Source organism: Vitis riparia, chromosome 6 (assembly GCF_004353265.1).
Source record: "Vitis riparia cultivar Riparia Gloire de Montpellier isolate 1030 chromosome 6, EGFV_Vit.rip_1.0, whole genome shotgun sequence".
Lineage (NCBI taxonomy): Eukaryota > Viridiplantae > Streptophyta > Magnoliopsida > Vitales > Vitaceae > Vitis > Vitis riparia.
The window spans coordinates 12775426-12801757 of record NC_048436.1 but is presented as its reverse complement, the minus strand read 5'-3'; the positions used below and the strand labels follow the sequence as shown (position 1 = coordinate 12801757).

The window sequence follows — 26332 nt, the reverse complement described above, 5'->3', positions numbered from 1 at the left end:
ACAATCACCGTCACCTGACTATCACCGTTACTGGTACCATTACTATCACAATCACCATTATCGTTACAATTACCATAACAACAACCGTAATCGTTATCGTCACCGTTACCATCACCGTCACCTTTACCGTTATCGTTACCATCATTATTATCGTTTCCATTACCGTTACTATTATCGTCTTCGTTACCGTAACTGTTACTGTCACTTTTACTGTTACCTTTACCGTTATAATTAATTTTACCGTCACCGTTACAGTAACCGTCATCATCACTGTTACTATGACCGTTATCATGATTGTGACCATTACCATCACCATTACCATCACCATTACCGTAACCGTCACTCTAGCCATTATCGTCATCGTTATCGTGACCGTTTTCATCACCGTTATCGTTACCATTACCGTTATTGCTACCGTCACCGTTACCATGATTGTTATCGTATCCGTTATTGTCACCATCACCCTTACCATCACAGTCACTGTTATCGTCAACATTACCATCATCGTTACCGTCATAGTCACCGTTACCTTTACCGTGATCGTGATCGTTACCGTTACCGTTACCTTCACCGTCACCATTACCATCATCATGATAATTATTGTCACCCTTATCATTATCGTCATTGTTACCGTTACTATCACCATTATCGTCAACATCACCATTACCGTCACTGTTATCGTTCCCGTTACCGTAATCGTGATCGTTGTCATCAATAGTACCGTTATCATTACTGTTTCTGTTGCCATTACCAATACTGTTAAAGTTACCGTCACCGTTACCATCATCGTTACCGTTATCGTCACCATTACCGTTACCGTTACCATCACCGTTACCATTACTATTACCGTCACCGTTACCATCACCATCACTATCAGCATCGAAGTCACCAATATCGTTACCGTCACCATTACTGTTACTATCACCGTTACCATTACTATTACTGTCAACATCACCGTTCCCATTTCGTTACCCTTACCATCACCATCACCGTTATCAATACTGTCACTGTTATCGTTATCGTTACTGTTACCATTACCGTTACCGTTCGAGATACTGTTATCATGAATGTTACCGTCACTGTTACCATTACCATTACCATCACTGTTACAATCACCATTACCATTATCGTCTTTCTAACCATCACTGTTAACATTACCGTTATTGTTTCAATTATTGTTATCATCACTATTACCGTTATTCTAACTGTTACCATTACAGTTATCGTGTTCGTTACCGTCATCATTACCTTGACCATTACCATTATCGTAACCATCACCGTCACAATTATCACCACCCTTATCGTCACCGTCACCGTTACCATCACCGTTTCAATCATCGTGACTGTCACCATTACCATTACCATTATCATCACCGTTACCATTATCGTTACTATCACCGTTTCGTTACCGTTACTGTTACCATCACCGTTACCGTCACCATTACCGTCACCGTTATCATCACCGTCTCCGTCACCATTACCGTTACCATCACCGTCACTGTCACCATCATAGTCACCAATACCGTTACTGCCACCGTTACCGTCACTATTACTGTCCACATCACCATTACCCTTACCATCACTGTTACCGTTACCATCACCGTTATACTTATCGTTATCGTTACTGTTACCATTATCGTTGTCATCCATGATACCGTTATCATGATTGTTACCGTCACTGCTACAGTCACCATTACCATTACCGTCTTTGTAACCATCACTGTTACCATTACCATTATTATTTCTATTATTGTTATCGTCACTGTTACCGTTATTCTAACTGTTACCGTTACCGTTATCGTGATCGTTACCTTGACCATCACCGTTATCGTAACTGCCACCGTCACAATTATCACCACCCTCACTGTCACCAACATCGTTACCATCACTGTTTCAGTCACCGTGACTGTGACCGTTACCGTTACCGTTGCCATCACCACTACAATTACCATCATCGTTGCCATCACCGTTACAGATACCGTTACCGTTACTGTCATCGGTATTGTTACCTTTACTATCACCGTTACCGTTACTGTCACCGTTATTGTTACTGCCACTGTGACCGTCACTATTACCGTTACCGTTACTATCACCATCATCATTACCGTTACTGTCACCATCACAGTCACCATTACTGTTACCGTCAATGTTACCATTATCATCACCGTTACCGTTACTATCACCATTACCTTAACTATTACTGTCAACGTCACTATTACTGTTACCATCACCGTGATCATTACCAACACCATTATCGTTATCGTTACTTTTGCCACTATTGTTACCATTTTCGAGACTATTATCATCACCGTTACCGTGACCGTTACCATCACTGTCACCATAACTATTACCATACCTGTTACTGTAACCGTTACCATCACCGTAACCGTTACCATCACCGTTACCATTTCCATTACCATTACTATTATTGTCATCGTTACTGTCACTGTTACTGTTATCATCACTTTTACCATTACCTTTAATGTTACCATTATTTTTACCGTCACCGTTATAGTTACTGTTATCATAACCATTACTATCACCATTACCGTCATCGTTATTGTGACCGTTATCGTGATCGTTACCGTAATTGTTACCATCACCGCTACCATTATCGTCACCATTACTGTCATCATTACCTTGACCGTGACCATTACTGTAACCATCATAGTTACTGTCACCAACACCGTTACCATCACTATTTCAATCATCGTGACCGTCACTATTACTATGACTATTACCATTACCATCACCGTTACGGTTACTGTCACTATGACCAATACCATCACCATTATTGTCACCGTCACTATGATCGTTACTGTGATCGTGATCGTTACCGTCACTGTCACCATCCCTATTACCGTTACTGTCATTGTTACCATTACTGTCACTGTTACCATTACCGTCACTAATACCGTTATTGTTACCGCCACTCTCATCATTACTATGACTGTTACCAATACAATGACCATTACATGATCGTCATCGTCATCGTTACAGTCACCGTCACCGTCACCGTTATTGATACCGTTACCATTACCATGACCATCACCGTAATCACCATTACTATCACCTTTAGCGTCACTGTCATCGTCGCTAATACCATCACCGTCACCATCACCATTTTCATCACCGTGACCGTTACCGTTACCGTTACCATTACCGTCACCGTTACTGTCACTATTATTGTCTTAGTAATAGTCACTATTACCGTTACAGTTATCATCACAATCACCATTATCGTTACCGTTACCGTTACCATTACCATCACCGTTACTGTTAGAGTAATCACATGTTATTATCACCATTATTGTTACCATCCCTGTTACCGTTACCGTCACCATTGCCATTACCGTAATCACACGTTATCATCACCATTACTATTATTGTTACCATCATCGTTACTGTCACCGTTACCGTTACCGTCACCGTTCTCATTACCCACACTATTATCGTTATCGTTACCGTTACCATTACTGTTACCATTTTCGATATTGTTACCGTGACCATTACCATCACCGTCACCGTAATTGTTAGCATAATAGTTATTGTCACCGTCACCATTACCATCACTGATACAGTTATCGTTACCACTACTATCATCATTACTATGACTATTACCAATATAATGACCGTTACAGTCATTGTCATCATCACCGTCATCGTTATTGATACTGTTACCGTTACCATGACCAACACCGTAATCACCATTATTGTCATCGTCACCGTCGTCGTTACCGCCATCGTTACCATCACCGTCGTCGTTACCGCCATCATTACCATCACCATCACTGTTATCGCCACCGTTACCATTGTAGTAACCGTCACTGTTACCGTTACCGTTATAGTTACGATTATCGTAATTGTTACCATTACCGTCACCGTTACTATTACCATAATCACACGTTATCATCACCATTACCATTATCTTCATCGTTACTGTCACCGCTATCATTGCCCACGCCGTTATCATTATCGTTACTGTTACCGTCTTCGATACTGTTATCATCACCGTTATCGTCACCGTTACCGTCACCGTCATTGTAATTGTTACCATAACCGTTACTGCCACTGTTATCATTACCTTCACCATTACCATCATCGTTACTGTTACTCTCGTCATTACTATGATTGTTACCGATACAGTGACCGTTACCGTCACCATTATTATAACCATCACCGTCACAGTCACTGTTACCGTTATAGTAATCGTCACTATCACCGTCACCGTTATTGTTACCATTACTGTTACCGTTACCGTTACCATGACCATCTGTGTAATTGCCATTACTCTCCCGTTCACCATTACCGTCCCGTTCACCATTACCATCACTATTACCGTCACCGTCATCATCACCGTCGCCGTTACCATCATCGTCACTATCACCGTTATAATCATTGTGATCGTTATCGTTACCTTTGCCATTACTGTCACCATTATTGTCGTAGTAACCGTCACTGTTACCATTACCGTCATCGCTATCGTTACCGTCACCGTTACCATTACCGTCACCGTTACTGTTACCATAGTCAGGAACGTTATCGTCACCGTTACCATCACCATTACCGTCACCGTTACCATGACCGTTACCGTTATCGTCATTGTGACCATCACCATTACCATCACCATTACCATTATCGTTACCGTTACCATTACCGTCATTGTGACCATAACCATTACCGTCACCATCACAATCACCATCACAGTCACCATTATTGTTACCGTCACTATCACCGTTACCATCACCGTTACCGTTACTATCACCATCACCATTACCATCATTGTTACCATTACCATTACCGTCACCCTTACCGTTACTGTGACCGTTACCGTTACTATGACCGTTACCGTTACTGTTACTGTCATCGTTACCGTTATCGTCATTGTGACCATCACCATTACCATCACCATTACCGTTACCGTCATTGTGACCATAACTATTTCCGTCACCATCATAGTCACCATTATTGTTACCGTTACTATCACCATTATTGTCACTATTACTGTCAACATCATTGTTACTGTGACTATCACCGTTACCATTACCATCACCGTTACCGTTACCCTCATCGTTGTCGTTACCGTCACCATTATCATTACCAACATCGTTATCGTTACTATTACCATTATTGTGACGATATTCGATATTGTTATCGTCACCATTACCATGACCATTATAGTCACCGTCACCGTAACTGTTACCATAATTGTTACTATCACTGCCAATTACCATTATTATCATCGTCACCATTACGATTATCATTACCGTAACCATAACCATTAAAATGATCGTTACCGTGAACATTACCATTATCTTCACAGTTACTATAACCATTACCGTTACCTTCACCGTAACCGTTATCGTCACCGTCACTTCACTGTCATCGTTACAATTACTATTATAATCACAGTCACTATTACCATTACCATCACCGTAACCATTACATAACCGTAACCATAACCGTTACTATCATCGTTATCATTTCTGTTACTATTACCGTCACTGTTACAGTTACCGTAATTTTTACCATGACCGTTATAGTTACAGTTATCATAACCATTACCGTTACCATTACCGTCACCATAACCATTACTATCATCATTACCATCATAATTACCATCACCATTACCGTAACCGTCACTATTACCATTATCGTCACCATTACGATGACAGTCACCGTCACCATTATCATTACCGTTACTATTACCATTACCGTTACCGTTACTATTGCCGTCACCGTTACCGTTGTAGTAACCGTCACTGTTACCGTTACTGCTATCATCACCGTTACCGTCACCGTCACCGTAATTGTTACCATAACCGTTACTATCATCGTCATCGTTACAATTACCATTATTCTCACCATGATTGTTATGATTATTGTTACTGTAACCATAACCATTAAAGTGACCGTTACCGTGAAAGTTATAATTATCGTCACCGTAACCATTACCGTCACCATTACTGTAATCGTTACCATCACTATTACCATCACCATCACCATTTCCATCACTATTACCGTTACAATTAGCATCATCGTTACCGTCACCTTTACCATTACCGTTACTATTAGCGTCACTGTTATTGTTACTTTTACCGTTACCGTTGTTTTTAGCGTCATCATTGTTACCATTAGTGTTACCATTATAGTGACTGTTATCGTCACTGTTTCCATCACCGTCACTGTTACCATCACTGTTTCAATCACCGTGTCTGTCACCGTCACCGTGACTGTTATCTTTACCATTACTATTACCGTCACTGTTAACGTTACCAACACCGTAACCGTTACGGCAACTGTTATTGTAATGGTTACCAGCACCGTGACCTTAACCTTTATCGTGACCGTTACCGTTACCATTACTGTTACCATCACCGTTACTGTTACTGTTACCATCTCAGTTACTGTCACCATTATCGTAATCGTTACCGATACTATTATCATCACTATCACCATTACCATCATCGTTACTATCGTCATTACCGTCACCGTCATAGTTACCATAATCGTCATTGTTACTATCACCATCACTGTTATCGTCACTATAATCGTTACTATTACCATTACTGTTACCATCATCGTTATCATCACCATGACCATGACCGTTACCGTTACCTTCATTGTCACCATTACCGTTACCATCATAATGACCATTATCGTCACCCTTACCGTTACTGTTACTGTCACCATCACGATCACCGTAACCATTACCATCACCTTTACCGTTATCGTCACTGTTACCGCAACCGCCACAGTCGCCTCATCATCACCGTTAACATTACCATTACTATCATAGTTACCATTACTGTTTCCGTCACCATAACTGTTATCGTAACAATATCGTCACCGTTACCATAATCGTCACCGTCACCTTTACCGTCACCATTTCCATCACCATTACTATGACCGTTATAGTTACCTTCGTTGTTACCTTCTCCCTTATCATCACCGTTACCATTACTGTCATAATGACCATTATCGACACCCTTACAGTTACTGTTATCGTGATCGTTACCGTAATCGTTACTGTTACCGTCATTGTTACCATTACTGTCACAATTATTGTCACTATTATCGTCAACATCACTATTATCGTCACTATTGTCGTCACCGTCATCGTTATTGTTACCTTCATCGTTATCGTCACCATTACCGTTACCATTATTGTCACCGTTATCGTCACCGTCATTGTTACCGTGACCGTTTATGACCGTGACCGTTACCGTTACCTTCACCGTCACCGTTACCATCATCATGACCATTATTGTCACCCTTACCATTATTGTTACCGTCATCGTTATCGTTAGCGTCATTGTTATCATTATTGTCACCATTACCGTCATCGTTACCATTACCATCATTGTTATTGTCATTGTTACCATTACCGTTACCGTGACCATGACCATTACCGTCACCATTATTGTTACCGTCATAATGACCATTATTGACACCCTTACCATTACTATTACCGTGATTGTTACTGTCATCATTACCGTTAGCGTCATTATTACCGTTATTGTCAACGTTATCGTCAACATCATTGTTACCGTCACTGTTGTCGTTACCATCACCTTTATTGTTGTCATTATCGCTAGTGTTACCATCATCGTTACCGTGACCATGACCATTACCGTTACCTTCACCATCACCATTACCATCATAATGACCAATATCGACACCCTTACCATTACTGTTATCGTGATTGTTACCGTCATCATTACTATTACCATCATTATTACCGTTACTATCACCGTTATCGTCAACATCACTGTTACCATCACTGTTGTCGTTACCGTCATCATTATTGTTATCATTACCATTAGTGTTACCATCATCGTTACCGTGACCATGACCATTACCGTTACCTTCACGGTCACCATTTACCATCATCATGACCATTATCGTCACCCTTACCATTACTATTACCGTCATCGTTACCGTTACTGTCATTGTTACCGTTACTATCATCGTTATCATCACTGTTATCATCAACATCACTGGTACCATCATTATTGTGCTTACCGTCACCGTTACGATTACCGTTACCATCCACGATACCATTACCATCACTGTTATCGTTACCGTTATTATCACCCTCACCATCACTCTTACCATTACTATACCGTCATCTTTACCGTTACTGTTATCATTACCATTACCATTATCGTCACCATAACCTTTACCATTATCGTCATTGTTACCATCACCTCACCGTCAACGTTATTGTCACAGTGACCATTACCATTTTCGTCACCGTAGCCTTTTCGTAACTGATACAATAACCATCATTGTTTCTGTCACCTATAACGTCACCTTTACTGTCACCGTTTTCGATACCATTATTGTCTTCGTTACCGTCATCATTACTGTTACTGTTACTGTTATCGTAACAATTACTATCACCGTCACCATTACCATCACCGTCACCATTATCATCACCGCTACCATTAAAGTTACCGTTAGTGTTACCATCATTGTTACCGTCACTGTTACCGTCACCGTTACCATCACCGTCATCGTTACCGTCACAGTTACCATTACCGTGACCATGACCTTTATCGTCATCATGACCATTATCGTCACCTTTACCATTACAATTATCATCATCGTTACCGTTACCGTCATTATTACCATTACTGTCACTATTATCGTCAACATCATCGTTACCGTCACCGTTACTATTATCGTCATCGTTACAATTACCGTCACCGTTACTATTACCTTTACCGTTACCGTTACAATTACTTTTACCGTCATTGTTAACGTCACTATCACAGTTACCTTTATAGTTACCATAATTTTTACTGTCACCGTTTTCGTTACAGTTACAATTTCCGTTATCGTTACCATTACTATTATTGTTACTGTTACCATTACCGTCACTGTAACCATTACCGTCACCATTACCGTGGTCGTGACCGTTACCATCATCGTTACTGTTACCGTTATCATAATCGTTACCATCATCATTACTGTGACCATTCACATTATCGTTATTGTTATTGTCATTGTTACAATTATTGTTATTTTTACCACCACTGTTTTCTTACCATTACAATTACTGTTACTGTTATCGTTACCGTTACAATTACTGTCACCGTAACCATTATCGTCACCGTTACTGTGATTGTTACCATGATCGTCACTGTTACCATCACCATTACCGTAATCGTCACCGTTACTGTTATAGTCCGTTACCGTCACCATTACAATGACTATCATCGTAATTGTAACCAGTACCGTCAGTGTCACCATTACTGTTACCGTCAGTGTCACCGTTATCGTCACTGTTATTATCACCATTACCGATACCGTAACCGTTACTATAATCGTAACTGTCACCATTATCGTTACAGTTACCGTAACCGTTAAGATTACCATCACCATTACTGTGACCATCACCTTTACCGTGACTGTTTTCGTCACTGTTACCGTTACTATTACCATTACGGTTATTGTTACCGTCACCATTACCGTCTTCGTTACCGTCACAATTACCGACACCGTTATTGTCATTGTCACCAATACTGTTACAATCAACGTCACCGTTACCGTGACTGTCACCATAATTGTCACCGTTACCATCACTATCACCATTATTGTCGCCAGTACCATTACCACTAGTGTTACCATCATCGTTACCGTTACCTTGACCATGACCATTACCGTTACCTTCACCGTCACCATTACCGTCATCATGACCATTATCGTCAGCCTTACCATTACCATCATCGTTATCATTACCGTTATTGTGACCGTCACTATTTTAGTTGTCATTACAATTAACATTACCGTTACCACTACCATTACCATCATCATAACCATTACCATCTCTATTAACATCACTGTTATTGTGACCGTTACTGTGATCGTGACAGTTACCATCACCATTACCGTAACCGTCACCTTTACCATTAGTGTTACTGTTACCATTACAATCACCGTTACAGTGATTGTCACAGTATTTGTAACCATTTTTGTCACTATCATTGTTACTGTTACCTTCAATGTCATCGTTACCGTTAACGTAACCATTACTTTAACCGTAATCGTGATCGTTACTATCATTGTTACCATCTTCGTTATCGTCACCGTTACTATCATCCTTACCATAACCGTTATAGCAACTGTTACCATAACCGTTACGATAACCGTCACCATTATCATGACCGTTTTCATCACTGTTACCGTTATTATTACAGTCACTATACCATGACCATTACAGTCTCCGTTACCGTCACGATTATCATCACCACTACTATCACCGTCACCGTTATCATCATCGTTAACGTTATCATCATCATTACTATCATTGTTACTGTCACTATTACCTTTACCATGACCATGACCGATACCATTACCTTCACAATCACCGTTACTGTCATCATGACCACTACCGTCACCTTTATCGTTACTATTACCATCATCATTACCGTTACTGTCACTGTTATCGTCAACATCACCCTTATCGTCATTGTTGCCTTTATCGTCACCGTTACTGTTACCATCTCCATTATCGTCACCGTTACCATTACCGGTACAGTTACTGTGACTGTTACTATTACCATTACCATTATCGTTAGGGTTACTATTATTGTTATCGTCATCGTCACCATCACATTTACCGTTACCGTTATGTCATTGTTACCGTGGCTGTCACCGTAATCTTTACCGTTACCATCACCATCACCAGTACCATTACCGCTAGTGTTACCATCATTGTTACCGTTACCTTGACCATGACCGTTGACGTTACCTTCACCGTCACCATTACCGTCATGATGACCATTATCATCACCCTTACCGTTACTGTTACCATCATCGTTACCTTTACCGTCATCGTCACCATCACACTTATCGTTACCGTTACAATCACTATCACCATCACCGTTACCTTTACCGTTACCGTTATTGTCACCATAATCGTTACCGTCACCTTTATCGTTATCGTCACTATTACTGCCACCATTACTATCACCGTCACCGTTATTGTTACCGTTACCATCACCATAACCGTTTCCCTTACTGTTATTGTTACCATTACCATAACCATTATCGTAACCATTACCGTCACCATTATCGTTACCGTCACCATTACCATTGCCATTACTCTTGTTGTTACCGTCATTGTTACTGTCACCATAATCATTACCATTACCAATACTTTTACCATCACTAATACAGTGATCGTTACTGTTCCCTTTACCATTACTATTACTATTACCATCACATTTTCTGTTATTGTAACCATTACAGTCACCTTTACTGTGATCGTCACTATTATCGTCATCTTTATCATTACCGTATCCATTACCATAACCGTCATTGTTACCGTGACCATCACCGTGACCGTTACCGTCACCGTAACCGTAACCGTTATCATAACCATTATCGTCACCATTACCGTCACCGTCACCGTTACCATCACCGTTATCGTTACCATTACCGTTACTTTTACCATCATTGTTACTGTTATAATAATTGTTACCGTTACCGTTACAGTAACTGTTACCATCATAATTACCGTCACTGTCATCATTACCATCACCGTCATCGTAATCGTTACCATTATTGTTACTATAATCATCACCATTACCATTACTTTTACAGACATCGTTATCGTCAACATTACTATCATCGTTACCGTCATCGTCACCGTTACCATTACTGTGACCGTCACCATTACCGTGACCTTCACCGTCACCGTTACCGTTATCGTTACCTTCATCGTCACCCTTACCGTTATCGTCATTATTACCATTACTGTCATCATTATCATCAATGTTATCGTTAACATCACCATTAGCACCACTATTATCATTATTACTGTTATCGTAATCATGACCGTTATCGTCAGCATTACCGTTACTGTTACCGTTTCCGTCACCATTACCGTTACCATTAAAGTTACCATCACCGTTACCGTTACTGTTACCGTCACTGTCACTGTCAGCATCATAGTCACCAATACCGTTATCGTCACCGTTATTGTTACTATCACCATCACTATTACCGTCAACGTCACCGTTACCTTTTCCATTACCCTTACCATCACCATTACCGTTATTGTCACCGTTATCTTCACCATTTTCGTGACCATTACCATCATCGCCACTGTAACTATTACCATAACCGTTACCATCATCGTCTCTGTTACCATTACTGTCATCGTTACAGTCACCGTTACCATTACCGTCTCTTTTACCATCACCGTTACTGTTATAGTTATTGTTTTTGTTATTGTAACCGTCTTACAATTACTCTAACCGTTACTGTTACCGTTATCGTGATCGTTACCGTAACTGTTACCATCACCATCACCGTTACCGTCACCATTACCATCATCGTTACCTTGACCGTGACTATTACCGTAACCGTCATAGTTACCGTCACCGTCAATGTTACCATCATCATGACCGTCACCGTTACCGTGACTATTACTGTTACCATTACTATTACTGTTACCGTAATCGTTACTTTTATCGTCATCATTACCGTTGCTGTCATCGTAACCAATACTGTCACCGTCACCATTACCGATACAGTCATTGTCACTGTCACCATTACCGTTATAGTCACCATCACCGTCATTGATACCATTACCGTTATCGTTACTCTTATCATTATTATGACTGTTACCAATATAGTGATCGTTATCGTCGTTGTTACTATTACAATCATCATCACTATCACCATGACCATCACCGCTATTGATACTGTTATCGTTACCATGATCATCACTGTAATCGCTCTTCTGTTACTATCACCGTTACCGTCACCATCGTCATTATCGTCACCGTCATCGACACTGTTATCGTCACCCTAACTGTTACCGTTACCATTATTGTCACCGTTACCGCCGTAGTAACCATCACTATTACTGTTACCGTTATCATCACCATTACCATTACCATCATCGTTACCGTTATCGTAATCACACTTTATCATCACCATTACCATTACCATGACCGTCCTTGTTACCGTTACCATCACCATTACCATGACCATTACCATCACCATTACTATTACTGTCACTGTTACCATCACCACCACAGTCACCATCATAGTCACCATTACCGTTACCGTCACTGTCACTGTTACCATTACTATTACCATCTTCGATAATGTTATCATCACCATTATTGTCACTATCAGCGTTACCATTACCGTCATCGTTATCATCACCGTTACCGTTACTCTCATCATTACTATGAATGTTACTGATACAGTGACCATTACCGTCACCATTACCGTGACCGTCACTGTTATCGTCATAGTCACCGTTTCCGTTATAGTCATCGTCACCGTTACCATTACTTTAACTATTATCGTTATCATGATCATTACTGTAATTGTTACCATCACCATTACATTCATCATTACCTTGATCGTGATTATGACCATTACGGTCACCAGTACCGTAACAGTCACCATTACCGTCACTGTTACTGTTACCATTACTATAACCATCACTGTAACTGTCACCATCACCATTACCATTGTTGTGACCATAACCTTTACTGTAATCGCTACCGTAACCGTTATTGTAACCGTTATAGTCATCATCACTCTTACAGTCACTTTTAGCGTTACCATATTTGTTTCCATCTCCGTTACTATCACCATAACAGTTACCATTAGCGTTAATATTATCGTTATCATTATCATTACCGTAATCGTCACCATTACCATTATCGTTACTATTTCTACCACCGTCACCATAGCCATTACCGTCACTGTTACCATCACTGCTATAGTCACCGTCACTGTCACCGTTACAATTACCATTACTCTGATCGTCATTGTTACCATTACCATTACCATCACCATAACCATTAACGTCACTATTACTGTCACAGTTACTATTATTATCATAGACACCATCACCGTTACTATTATCATTACAATAACCATCACCATTATTGCTACCGTTACTGTTACCGTTATCATCACCATAACAGTTATCATGACCATTACCAAGACAGTTACTGTTATCGTCACTATAAACGTTACCGTTAGCGTCACCATTTCATTATCATCACTGTTAACGTCACTGTGACCGTCACCATCACCATTACCGTTACTATCATCGATACCATCACTATCACTATCAATGTCACTATTACCGTTAGCGTCACCGTTATCATTACCGTCACCGTTACCATTACCGTCACTGTTATCATTACCCACACTATTACCATTACTATTATCGTCTTCGATATTTTTATCATCACCGTTACCATCATCGTAATTGTTACCATAATCGTTACTGTCATCGTCACTGTTACGATTACCGTCACCGTTACCATTACTCTCATCATTACTATGACTATTACCGATGCAGTGACCATTACTGTCACCGTCACCGTTTCAGTTACAGTCATCGTCACTGTTACCGTTATTGTTTCTATTATTGATACCGTCACCGTTACCATTACTATAATCCTTACCATTATCGTGATTGTTACCGTAACTATTACCATCATCGTTATCGTTACCGTCACCATTATCGTCATTGTTACCTTGATTGTGATTGTGATCGTTACCGTCACCAGTATCGTAATAGTCACCGTTATCATCGCTGTTACTATTACCATTACTGTTACCATCACTGTAATTGTCACCATCATCGTTACCATTACCATTATCTTCACCATCACTCTTATCGTCACTGTTACCATTACCATCTCCATTTCCATCACCTTTACCGTCTCTGTTACTGTCACCGTAACAATTACCATTACTGTTAATATTATCATCACCGTTACGGTGACCGTTACCATTACCGTTACCGTTACCGTTACATTGACCATCACCATTACCACTACCATTACTACTTCTACCACCGTCACCGCTACTGTAACTGTTACCATTACCTTTACCATTATCATAACCATTACTGTCACCCTTACTGTCACCGTTATCGTTATCGTTACCGACGATGTTACGGTCACCGTTATAGTGACTATTACTGATACTGTTATCATCACCGTCATCATTATCGTTACTGTTCGTAGCCATTAGTGTCATTGTTATCGTCACCGTCACCATCACCGTAACTGTTACTATCATCTTTACCATCACCGTTACTGTGACCTTCAGTGTAATCATCACTATTACCATCATCATGACCATTATCGTCACCCTTTTCATTGTAGTTACCATCATCGTCATCGTCACCATGATAGTTATCGTTATCGTCACCATCATAGTCATCGTCATTGTCACCGTCACCGTTACCGTTACTATCACTTTTATCGTCACTATTGTTGTTATCGTTACCATTACAGTTACCATCACCGTTACTGTTATTGTTACCATTACCGTCACCGTTATCGTTACCGTCACCATTACCATTATGGTTACCATCCACGATATCGTTACTGTTACCATCCCCATCACCGTCACCCTTCAATTTACCATTACAGTCACGGTCACCATCACTGTCACCATTACCCTTATCGTTAGCGTTACCGTCACCATAACCATTACCATCACCTTTATCATTGTAGTCACTATTACCACCACTATCACCACCACCGTTATTTTTACCGTCACTGTTATTGTGACTGTTATCGTCATCGTGACCGTTACCATCACTATTATCGGAACCATCACTATTACTGTGAACATGATCGTTACCATGACCATTTCCATCACCGTTATCGTTATCGTTACCATTATCGTTACCATTACCGTTACTGTTACTGTCACTGTTACCGTGATCGTTACCTTTACTCTCATCATTACTATGACAGTTATCGATACAGTGACCGTTACCATCACCATTGCCATCACTATGACCGTGATCGTTACCATCACATTATCATTACCGTTACCATTGCTGCTACTCTCATCATTACTATGACTGTCGCCGATATAGTGACCGTGACCGTTACATTCACTATTACCGTTACAGTCATTGTCATCGTCACCGTTATTGATAGAGTTACCGTTACCATCACTGTAATCACCATTACTGTCACCATCACCATCGTCGTTACCCTCACCGTCACCGTCACCATCACCATCACCATTATCATCACCGTGACTGTTACCGTTATCATTATTGTCACCGTTACCATCACTATTACCATTACCATTATCATCACCATTATCGTTATCATCAACGTTACCATTACCATTACCATCACCTTTACGGTTATCGTCACTGTTACCATTACCGTCACCGTTACTATTATTGTAATCACACGTTATCCTCACCATTACCGTCATCGTTACCTTCACCATTATCATTATCCACACCATTATCGTTATCGTTATCATTACCATTACTGTTATCGTCTTCGATACTGTTATCATCACCGTTACCATGACCGTCACCGTCACCATCACCATAATTGTTACCATAATCGTTACTATCACCATCACCATTACCGTTATCGTCACTATTATCGTCATCGTTACCATTACTCTCATCATTACTATGACTGTTATTGATACAGTGACCATTACCGTCACTATTATCGTGACTGTCACCATTACCATCAGAGTCACCGTTACTGTCATCGTCATCGTTATTTTTACTATTATCGTTATCGTTACCATCACTGTAATTGCCATTACTGTCACGTTCACCGTTACCATCACTGTTACCATCACCGTCACCATTACCATCACTGTCACTATCACCGTCACTGTCACCGTCACCGTCACCATCATCATTATCATCACCGTCACCATTATCGTTACCGTTACCATTATCATCACCGTTACCATTGTAGTAACCGTTATTATTATTGTTACCGTTATCATCACCTTTACTGTTATCGTTATTGTCATCGTCATCGTTACCATTACCGTCACCGTTACTGTTACCGTAATCGTGAACGTTATCATTACCATTACCCTTACTATGACTGTCCTCATTACCGTTACCATCACTGTTATCGTTACCATTACCGTTACCGTTATCGTCATTGTAACCGTCATCGTTACAGTCACTATCGCAGTCACCACTACCACTACCATCACCATTATCGTTACTATCACCGTTACCGTTACTATCACTATTACCGTCACTATTACTGTCAACGTCACTGTTACTATCACCGTTACCGTTACTGTCATCGTTACCGTTACTGTTATCGTTACCGTTACCATCACCATTATCATTACCAACATCGTTATCGTTATCGTTACTATTACCATTACTATTACCGTATTCGATACTATTGTTGTCACCGTTACCGTGGTCGTTATCGTCACCATCACCATAATTGTCACCATAACCGCTACTATCACCGTCAATTACCAATATTGTCACCATCACCTTTACGATTATCGTTACCATCACCATAACCGTCAAAATGATCGTTACCGTGACAGTTACCATTATCTTCACCGTTACTGTAACCACTATCGTTACCGTCACCATAATCGTTACCATCATCTCACTATCACCGTTACCGTTACTATTACAATCACAGTCACCATCACCGTTACCGTCATTGTCATCGTTACCGTTATCGTTACTGATACCGTCACTATTACCGTTACCCTTATCGCTATCGTTATTTTTACTATCAAAGTTACAACTACAATTATCGTAACCATTACCATCACCGTAACCATTACTGTCACAGTTACTGTGACCGTTATCGTGACCGTGACTGTTACCATCACCATTACCGTAACAGTCACTATTGCCATTACCATCACCATTATTGTGACTATGACCATTACCGAGACCGTTATCGTCACTGTTATCGTTATCGTTACCTATCATTACCGTTACCGTTACCATTACCATACTATTAACGTCGCAGTAACCGTCATTATTACCATTACCGTTATCATCATCGTTATCATTATTGTTACCATTATCGTTACTATCACCGTTATCGTTACTGTAATCATGAACGTTATCGTCATCATTACCGTTACAATGACCGTTCCCATTACCATTACCGTCATTGTTACTATCACCATTATTGTCACCATTACTGTTACCATTATCGTCACCATTACCATTACCGTTACTATTATTGTCACTATGACCGTCACTGTTACCGTCACCATCACAATCACCATTACCGTTACCATCACCATTACCGTCATCGTTACTGTTACTATCATTGTTATCATCATTGTTATCGATACTATCACCATTACTGTTACAGTCACCGTTACTGTTACCATCACCGTTATTGTTACTAACACTGTTATCGTTATCGTTACCATTATTAGTACCGTCTTCGATATAGGTATCGTCATCATTACTATTATTGTTACCGTCTTCAATATTGTTATCATCAGCGTTACCGTGACCGTTATCGTCACCGTTGTAATTACCATTATTGTCACCGTGACTGTTACGATTATTGTTACCATAACCATAACCGTTAAAGTGATCGTTACCATGAAAGTTATAATTATCGTCACCGTTATTGTAATTGTTACCATTACCGTCATCGTCACCTCACTGTCACCGTTACCATTACCGTAACCGTTGTCGTCACCGTTATCGTTACCATAATCGTGAATGTTATCGTCACCATTACAGTTACGATGACTGTCCCCTTTACCATTACTATCATCATTACCATCACCGTTACTGATACCGTCACCATTACATTCACCGTTATCGTTATCGTCACTATGACCGTCATCGTTATCGTTACCGTTACCGTTACCGTTATTGTTACCATCACTGTTACCGTTACTACCATCGTTACCATCATTGTTACCGTTACTATCACCATTATCGTCACTACTACTATCAATGTCATCATTACCATTACCATCACTGTTGCTGTTACCGTCACTGTCACTGTTATCATTACCAACACCGTTATCGTTATCGTTATTGTTACCATTATTACTACCATCTTCGATATAGGTTTCGTCACCGTTACCATTACTGTTACCATATTTGATACTGTTATTGTCACCGTCATCATAATTCTTACTATCACCGTCACCATTACAATTACTATTATTGTCACCATGACTGTTACGATTATCGTTACCTTAACCATAACCGTTAAAGTGACCGTTACAGTGAAAGTTATAATTATCGTCACCATGACTGTAACCGTTATCATTATCGTCACCGTCACCATTACCGTTACCATTACTGTCACAGTCATCATTACCGTTACCGTCACCGTAACTGTTACTGTTACCATCACCGTTATCGTAATCATTACTGTCACCATTACCATCACCATCCCCGTTACTGTTCCCATCATCATTACCGTCACCGTTATCGTTATTGTTAGTGTCACCGTTACCTTTACCTTTATCGTTACCGCTATTTTTACGGTCACCGTTATAGTTACTGTTATTGTAATCGTTACCGTTACCATTACCATGACCATTTTCATCATTGTTACTGTGACCATTATCGTGATCGTGACCGTTACCATCACCATTATTGTAACCATCACTATTACCATTACAGTCATCGTTACCATGATCGTGACCATTACCGTGACTGTCACCGTCATCATTACCATTACCGTTACCATTACTACTATCGTCACCTTTATCATCTCCATTATATTCACCATTACTGTCACTGTTATCGTCATTGTTATCGATACTGTTACCATCACCGTCACCTTTACTGTCATCGTTACCATAAGAGTCACTGTTATCATCAACGTTACCATCACCGTTACCATTACCATGACCTTCACCATCACCGTTAACATCATCATGACAATTATCACCACCCTTACCGTTGCCATCATTGTTACTGTTACTGTTACCATTATCGTCACTATTACGTCAATATCACCGTTACCATCACCGTCATTGTTATCATTACCGTCACCGTAATTGTGATCGTTATTGTCACCATTATCGTTATCGTGACCATGGCTGTTACCGTTTCCATCACCATTATCGTTATCGTTAATGTTACCATCATCGTTACCGTTACCATCACCATTACCATTACCATTACAGTTACCGTCACTGTCACCGTTACCATTACCGTCACTGTCACAATCACTATCAAAATCACTAATACCTTTATCATCACCATTACAGTTACCGTCAACGTCATCGTTACTGTTACCATCACCATTACCCGTACCATCACCGTTACCATTATAGTTACCGTCACCGTTATCAATACTGTCACCGTTATCGTTATCGTTACGGTTACCATTATCGTTACCTTCAGCAATACCGTTATCAATACAATCACCGTTATCATTATTGTTATCGTTACCGTCACTGTTATCAATACTGTCACCGTTATCATTATCGTTACCATTACCATTACCGTTACCTTTCGTGATACCATTATCTTTATCGTTATTGTGACCGTTAACTTCACTATCACCTTAACTGTTACCATAACCGTTACCGCCACCGTCACTGTTACCATTACCATCACCATTACAGTCACCATTACTGTTAACGTCTCTGTTGCCATCACCGTTACCGTTACCGTTATTTTTTCGGTTATTATCACCGTCACCGTTATCGTTACCTTTACCGTTACTATTATTGTGACTGTTACCATAACCTTTACCATCATTGCTACCGTTACCGTCATCATTACCTTGATCGTAACTATTACTATAACCATCATCGTTACTGTCACAGTCATCGTCACCGTCACAGTTATCACCACTCTCATTGTCACCATCACTGTTATTATTACTGTCATCGTTATTGTAATCATTATTGTTACCGTCATCATTATCGTTACTATCACCGTAACCAATATTATCACCATGAATGTGACATCTACTGTGACCGTGACCGTTACAGTCACTGATACCGTTACCATTACTCTCATCATTCTATGACTGTTATCGATATAGTGACTGTTACCGTAACCATTACCGTGACCGTCACTATTATTATCACTGTTACCATTACCGTTACAGTCATCGTCATCGTCACTGTTATTGTTATCGTTACCGTTACCCTGAATATCACCGTAATTGCCATTACTGTTACTGTCACCATTACCGTCATTGTTACTGTTACCGTCACTATTGCCATTACCGTCACCATCACCGTTATCATCACAGTGACCGTTGCCATTACCGTAATCATCACCGTTACCATTATAGTTATCGTTTCCATTACCGTTACCGTCACCGTTATTATCACCGTTACCATTATTGTCACTGTTTCCATCACCATTACCGTTACCATTACCATCACCATCACCGTTACTGTTATCGTTATTATTATCGTCACTGTGACCATTATCGTCACCTTTACTATCATTGTTACTATGAACGTTACCATGACTGTGACCATTACTGTCACCAATACCGCAACCGTCACCGTTACCGTCTGTGTTACTATTACCATTATGGTTACTGTCACCGTAACTGTCACCATCATCGTTACCATTACCGTTATCTTGACCGTAACCTTTACTATAATCGTTATCGTAACCATTACCATCACTGTTACCGTCACCATCACTCCTACCGTCACTGTTACCATTACCATCACCTTTACTGTCTCCAATACTGTTAACGTAACAATTAGCAGTACCGTTAATGTTACTGTCACCATTACCGACACCTTTACCATTACCATTACTATTACCTTTACCGTTACCATTACAGTGACCGTCACCATTACCACTACCGTTACTACTTCTACCACCGTCACTCTAGCCGTTATCGTCACTGTTACCATCACCGCTATAGTCACCGTCACAGTTACAATTACCATTACTCTCACCGTCATTATTACCATTACCATTACCATCACCATAACCGTTAATGTAACTATTGCTGTCACTGTTCCCATTATTGCTATCGTTACCGTTACCATTACTGTCACCATAACCATTACCATGACCATTACCAAGAGTGTTACCGTTACTATAAACGTTACTGTTATCGACAACGTTACCGTCACAGTTATTGTGACTATTTTCGATACTATTACCGTCACCGTTACCATAATCGTTATCATTATCGTTATTGTAGACATTAGTGTCACTGTTACTGTCACCGTTACCATCACCGTTACCGTTACCGTTACCGTCACCGTTACCATCACTGTCACTATCATCGTAACTGTTATTGTCACCGTTACCATCACCATTACCGTCAGCGTGACTGTAACCGTTACTGCCATTATCATCGTCACCGTTATCATTACAGTCACCATTATCGTCAATGTCATTGTTACCATCATTGTTTTCGTCATCATTTTCATCACCGTTACTGTCATCGTTACTGTTACCATTATCGTTACTATTACCGTCAAAGTTATAGTGATCGTTACCGTTATCGTTATCATCATCGTTACTATCACCATTACTGATTCGAGTGTAAATCCAGTCGGGTCATTTAATAAAAAACATTTATAAAACCTATGACCTCATACTAGTGTAGCAAAGCTACTATAGTATAGCGGCTCTAGGGTCGAACTCTGGGATGGGTTTTCATTCTACCAGTGATATACTCGAGATTAGAAATTGAATTTAATGATTTCCTTTATCAAAAACTTAAAGTTTAAAAGAAAATAAAATTTGTTTTGAAAGTGTTTGAAACTAAATTAACATAAACTAATTGAAAATGGAAGAAAGAAAGTTTCTCAGAGCTAAGGATTGCTAGGATCAAGTTTAGAATGCAAAGTGGAAAATTCCGGATTTTTCTCCTCGCATTGGGGATTTAACCTATAGTTATTTCCCGAACCGGTATAGGTTTAACAATGAAGATTTAATCCATAAAAGGTCAATAGAAATGGTAGTCAAGGTCCATTAATGGCTTTAGACACTATGGGTCTTCACCTTGAACCACTTTCCAATGGCTCGTACATGATAACTAATGGACTGATATGGATCTAGCAATAAGCATCCACAAAGACCTGAAGCTTACCATGTATTGGCCATTCAAAGTGATTCTAAGGGATTTAAAGCAAAACTTTGGATTTAAAAGTCATTTATGAACTTCAACTACCTGTATTTAAGGCACGAGCGTTTTCCACCTTTGCATCTGGACTTTTCACCTAGCTTCCTTCACTCCAAGAAACCAAGAGTTTAGCCTCTCATCCTCTGAGAAAACATCCTCAGAGGTTGTTTGGCTTCCAAGAAAAAGAAAATAGTAAAGAGAAAATAGAAAACGAGAGAGCTCTGTATATTTCTAAGTGTAAAACATAACACGCATGATACATGTCTTCAAGAGGTGATTTCCACCCCTTATATAGTTTTTACAAAAGCAAAGCTTGTGATTGGCTTGTTACAAGGAGAAGAAAGGAAATTACATCAAAAAATACATAAGAAAATATCTAAAGTGGAGTCGGCAAAACAGAGGAAAATTCGCACCACACATGGGGTGTGCGAAATTTTCGCACACCTGAAGGGGGTGTGCGAGTTTCGCACACCATTCGCACACCATTCGCACAGCTAAGGGGGTGTGCGAATTTCGCACACCATTCGCACACCTGGAGCAGTTGTCTTCCAAAGACCATATCTTCCTCGTTTCAGCTCTAAATCGTACACGGTTTGAAGCGTTGGATTCTTGACTTCCTGAGCTTTGAAATGGTATATAGCATGTAGAAAATGGACTTCGGGAAGTGCTCCAAAAGTGCCAAAGAAGACTGCAGCTGCTGTCCTCTATTTTCCTCCTTGCTTCTCTTTGCTTTTCTTTGCTTTTCTTCTTTGGTTGGCTTGTCTTAATGGTCCAAAAGGATGTCAAAACACTAAAACTAGCCACAAATATAATTAGAAGTCATTGCTAGGTCCTTAACATGCCAATTGGAATAAAGATGGAGAATTACTACACAAAAGTGCTTAAAACATAATGACTTAAAGGTGTAAAATAGCACTTTTTGGGTAGTAATCACTCCCCCCAACTGACACATTGCTAGTCCCTGAGCAATGAAGGAGAGAAAAAGAAAGAAAAATAGATAATAATAATTCACAAAATCATGCTGATCACTCCAAAAAATAATCAAGTGGCATGATTGGATCAAACTCTCATATGGCAAGTCAAGGATATAAAACTCAATCATCACTAAGAGTCATCAAATAACTTACCTATCACAACATACAAAGAGTGGGCATTATGCAAATTTGAGTATCAAAATAATTTCCACTCCCAAAGGATCAACTCTTAATCTTCCACAAAAATCTAAGTGTTAAGGTGCTTAGTTTCCAGTTATAGTATGTCAAACTATATTCTCCCCCCAACTAAGGTTTTTCTCTAACTTTAGCAACACTACTCATATATAAAAGGCTAAGAACGCACCCCTTTTCTCTTTTATATATATATACTCCACCCATCCACCTATGTAACGAGCATTGAGGTCGGTGACTCCCAACCAGTAAAGGCTTAGGGCACCAGGCTTTAAAGATTTTCACCATATACCCCTCAGACCTTGCTCGGGTTTCAAAGCAAGTGAAGCAAAAATTATTCATAAGACACATTGGCCTTTTATAAGGTGTCCCAACACTAATAGAATGAGGTCAATGGCACCAAGTCGAAAATTTCCTAAGTTTAGGGGGTGAGAAAGTTTTCCATCTTATAACTAGAATCTAATGTGTTCAGTGTGTGAAAAGATTAGAGTGGAAGACTTAAGATTGAAAACAAAAGGAGCTTCAACAATTTATCAACTTTAATAAGCATAATACAAACTCTGAGACTATGGCAATAAGATAAGAATTTAATTTCTCCCATTTACTTTTGAGAATTTATCTTTGAGAAAACAAAAAGAGTTTGCAAAAAATTTGTTAGCAAAATAACTTAACCAAAAATTCAACAAATTACTTCCTCAATTCTCCCCCAACTAGGATGAACATTGTCCCCAATGTTCTAAAAACAAGCGATAATATAAGGGAGGAAGTGATACCTCCTGATCGTAAGGGACTCTGAATGAACAGGAGAAACCACATGTTGCATAAGAAAAGAAAAATCATAAGAGTGATGAATAGAGGAAATAAAATGGAATAGCTAAAATACACAAAAAGAGAAGATGTCTATATAAACTGAGAGAGTATAATATGCAAAATAAACATGGAATACATCCAATCCCAGTATAAAAGTGGTCCAAAATATATAAGACATCCAAAAACGTAGCATATAGATACAAAAAAAGAGAGGAGTGATCGTATGATCAAGTAGTAGGCTCCTCTGGTGGATAGGAGGGGTCCTCCGCTGCAACTGTGGAAGGAACCGCTACAGGTGGAGCTGGTGGTGAAAGACCGAGGTGCTGCCGAATCTCACGGAGAGTGAGAGTCTGTTGGTCCTGCTGAAGCTGGAAGTGGTCCATGCGCTCCATAATGGCCGTCTGAGTAGTGGTCAAAGTCTGGAAAGAAGCGAGCAAGGCACGATACTCTGCACCAGGGATAGTAATGGGCGGCTCTGATGTAGGAGGAACAGTAGGTGGGGCATCAGATGATGCTGCCTCCAGTACTAGCTGTGGAGGATCTGAAGTGGACGGAGCAGGAGGGACTTCCCTTGGCTCGGGAAGTTCTGGGGACTGGCGATGGAGCCATATCTGAGTCCATTGGTCAAGAGAGAAGCTCTCTCGACAATGGCTGCGGGTCTCAGAATGAGGGTCTACAGGAAAACCCATAAGCGCCAAAACATGGCATAACAGCCGAGGGAAAAGTAAAGGAATGGTGTCTGCCCTCGCAAGACACCGCGTATGCACCTTCTCCTCAAAATGGAGGAGAGCGGCCATAATCAAATGATGGGGGCCAAAGTAGTAGCCCTCAAAAATACGGAATAATGCCTCCATAATGGCCCCTCGTCTCTGCACTTTATGCTGAAGAGGAAAAAGATTGGCGTGAAGCACCACATCAACTAGGAGCATCTCTAGGGGAAGCTCCCTCCTCAAAATGGTCCTCTGAGAAGATGTCCCTCGAGATAGGATACGAACCATGTCCCACTCAAAAAGTGGGGCCCAGCGTCTAAATGTAGCGGGATCTGCTGGTGCAAAAGGGATATGGAAGGCATCGGCAATCTGTCTAGCCCCCAAAATACCCTGGCGTCCATCAATGGTAAAAAGGATCGAGGCTGGTACCGGGACGCCACCAGTAGTCATAGACTGGTAAAAGTCTAAAGCTACTCGAGGATAAAAGAACTGGGGTGGAGTCATAAAGGGTACAAGATGATACCTCTCAAGTAGGCGGTATGAATCCCGCAACTTAGGCTGCTGTCGCATAAGAGAGTGATCGAAATATGTCTCGACATGAAAGTCTCTCGATCGACAATCGGAGTTGCCCTCAATGGGCAAGTTGGGTCTAGGGCGCCTGGCGGAAGAAGGCTGAGACTGTGAATCCCGAGGTGCTCTAGAGGACTCCCCTGGCTCTGAAGTCTTGGCTTTCTTTGAAGGAGGACTCCGAGGTGGAATTTGTGTAGGGGCCACA

The 26332-nt window shown here is 40.4% G+C and overlaps 7 protein-coding genes across 7 annotated transcripts; 6 read left to right on the top strand and 1 right to left on the bottom strand.

Annotated features, from left to right (window-relative positions):
• The first annotated feature begins 5668 nt into the window (after nt 1–5668).
• Nucleotides 5669–6799, top strand: LOC117916994 (mucin-3A-like). Its single transcript, XM_034833232.1, has one exon. The coding sequence runs from the start codon at nt 5669–5671 to the stop codon at nt 6797–6799; it is 1131 nt and encodes a 376-aa protein (XP_034689123.1).
• A 395-nt stretch (nt 6800–7194) lies between these two features.
• Nucleotides 7195–9210, bottom strand: LOC117916993 (uncharacterized protein DDB_G0290685-like). Its single transcript, XM_034833231.1, has 4 exons — nt 9102–9210; nt 8211–9048; nt 7930–8120; nt 7195–7868 (listed from the first exon to the last, which is right to left on the bottom strand). The coding sequence occupies exons 1-4, from the start codon at nt 9208–9210 to the stop codon at nt 7195–7197; spliced, it is 1812 nt and encodes a 603-aa protein (XP_034689122.1).
• Nucleotides 9211–9214: 4 nt separating this feature from the next.
• Nucleotides 9215–10219, top strand: LOC117916992. The gene has a single exon (XM_034833230.1). It carries the CDS (start codon nt 9215–9217, stop codon nt 10217–10219), a length of 1005 nt encoding a protein of 334 aa, XP_034689121.1.
• A 523-nt stretch (nt 10220–10742) lies between these two features.
• Nucleotides 10743–12269, top strand: LOC117916991. Its single transcript, XM_034833229.1, has one exon. It carries the CDS (start codon nt 10743–10745, stop codon nt 12267–12269), a length of 1527 nt encoding a protein of 508 aa, XP_034689120.1.
• Nucleotides 12270–18534: 6265 nt separating this feature from the next.
• On the top strand, nt 18535–19809 carry LOC117916990. The gene has a single exon (XM_034833228.1). It carries the CDS (start codon nt 18535–18537, stop codon nt 19807–19809), a length of 1275 nt encoding a protein of 424 aa, XP_034689119.1.
• A 38-nt stretch (nt 19810–19847) lies between these two features.
• On the top strand, nt 19848–20792 carry LOC117916989. The gene has a single exon (XM_034833227.1). The coding sequence runs from the start codon at nt 19848–19850 to the stop codon at nt 20790–20792; it is 945 nt and encodes a 314-aa protein (XP_034689118.1).
• A 449-nt stretch (nt 20793–21241) lies between these two features.
• On the top strand, nt 21242–22281 carry LOC117916988 (cell wall integrity and stress response component 4-like). The gene is made up of 2 exons (XM_034833225.1): nt 21242–21985; nt 22069–22281. The coding sequence occupies exons 1-2, from the start codon at nt 21242–21244 to the stop codon at nt 22279–22281; spliced, it is 957 nt and encodes a 318-aa protein (XP_034689116.1).
• The last annotated feature ends 4051 nt before the right edge of the window (nt 22282–26332 follow it).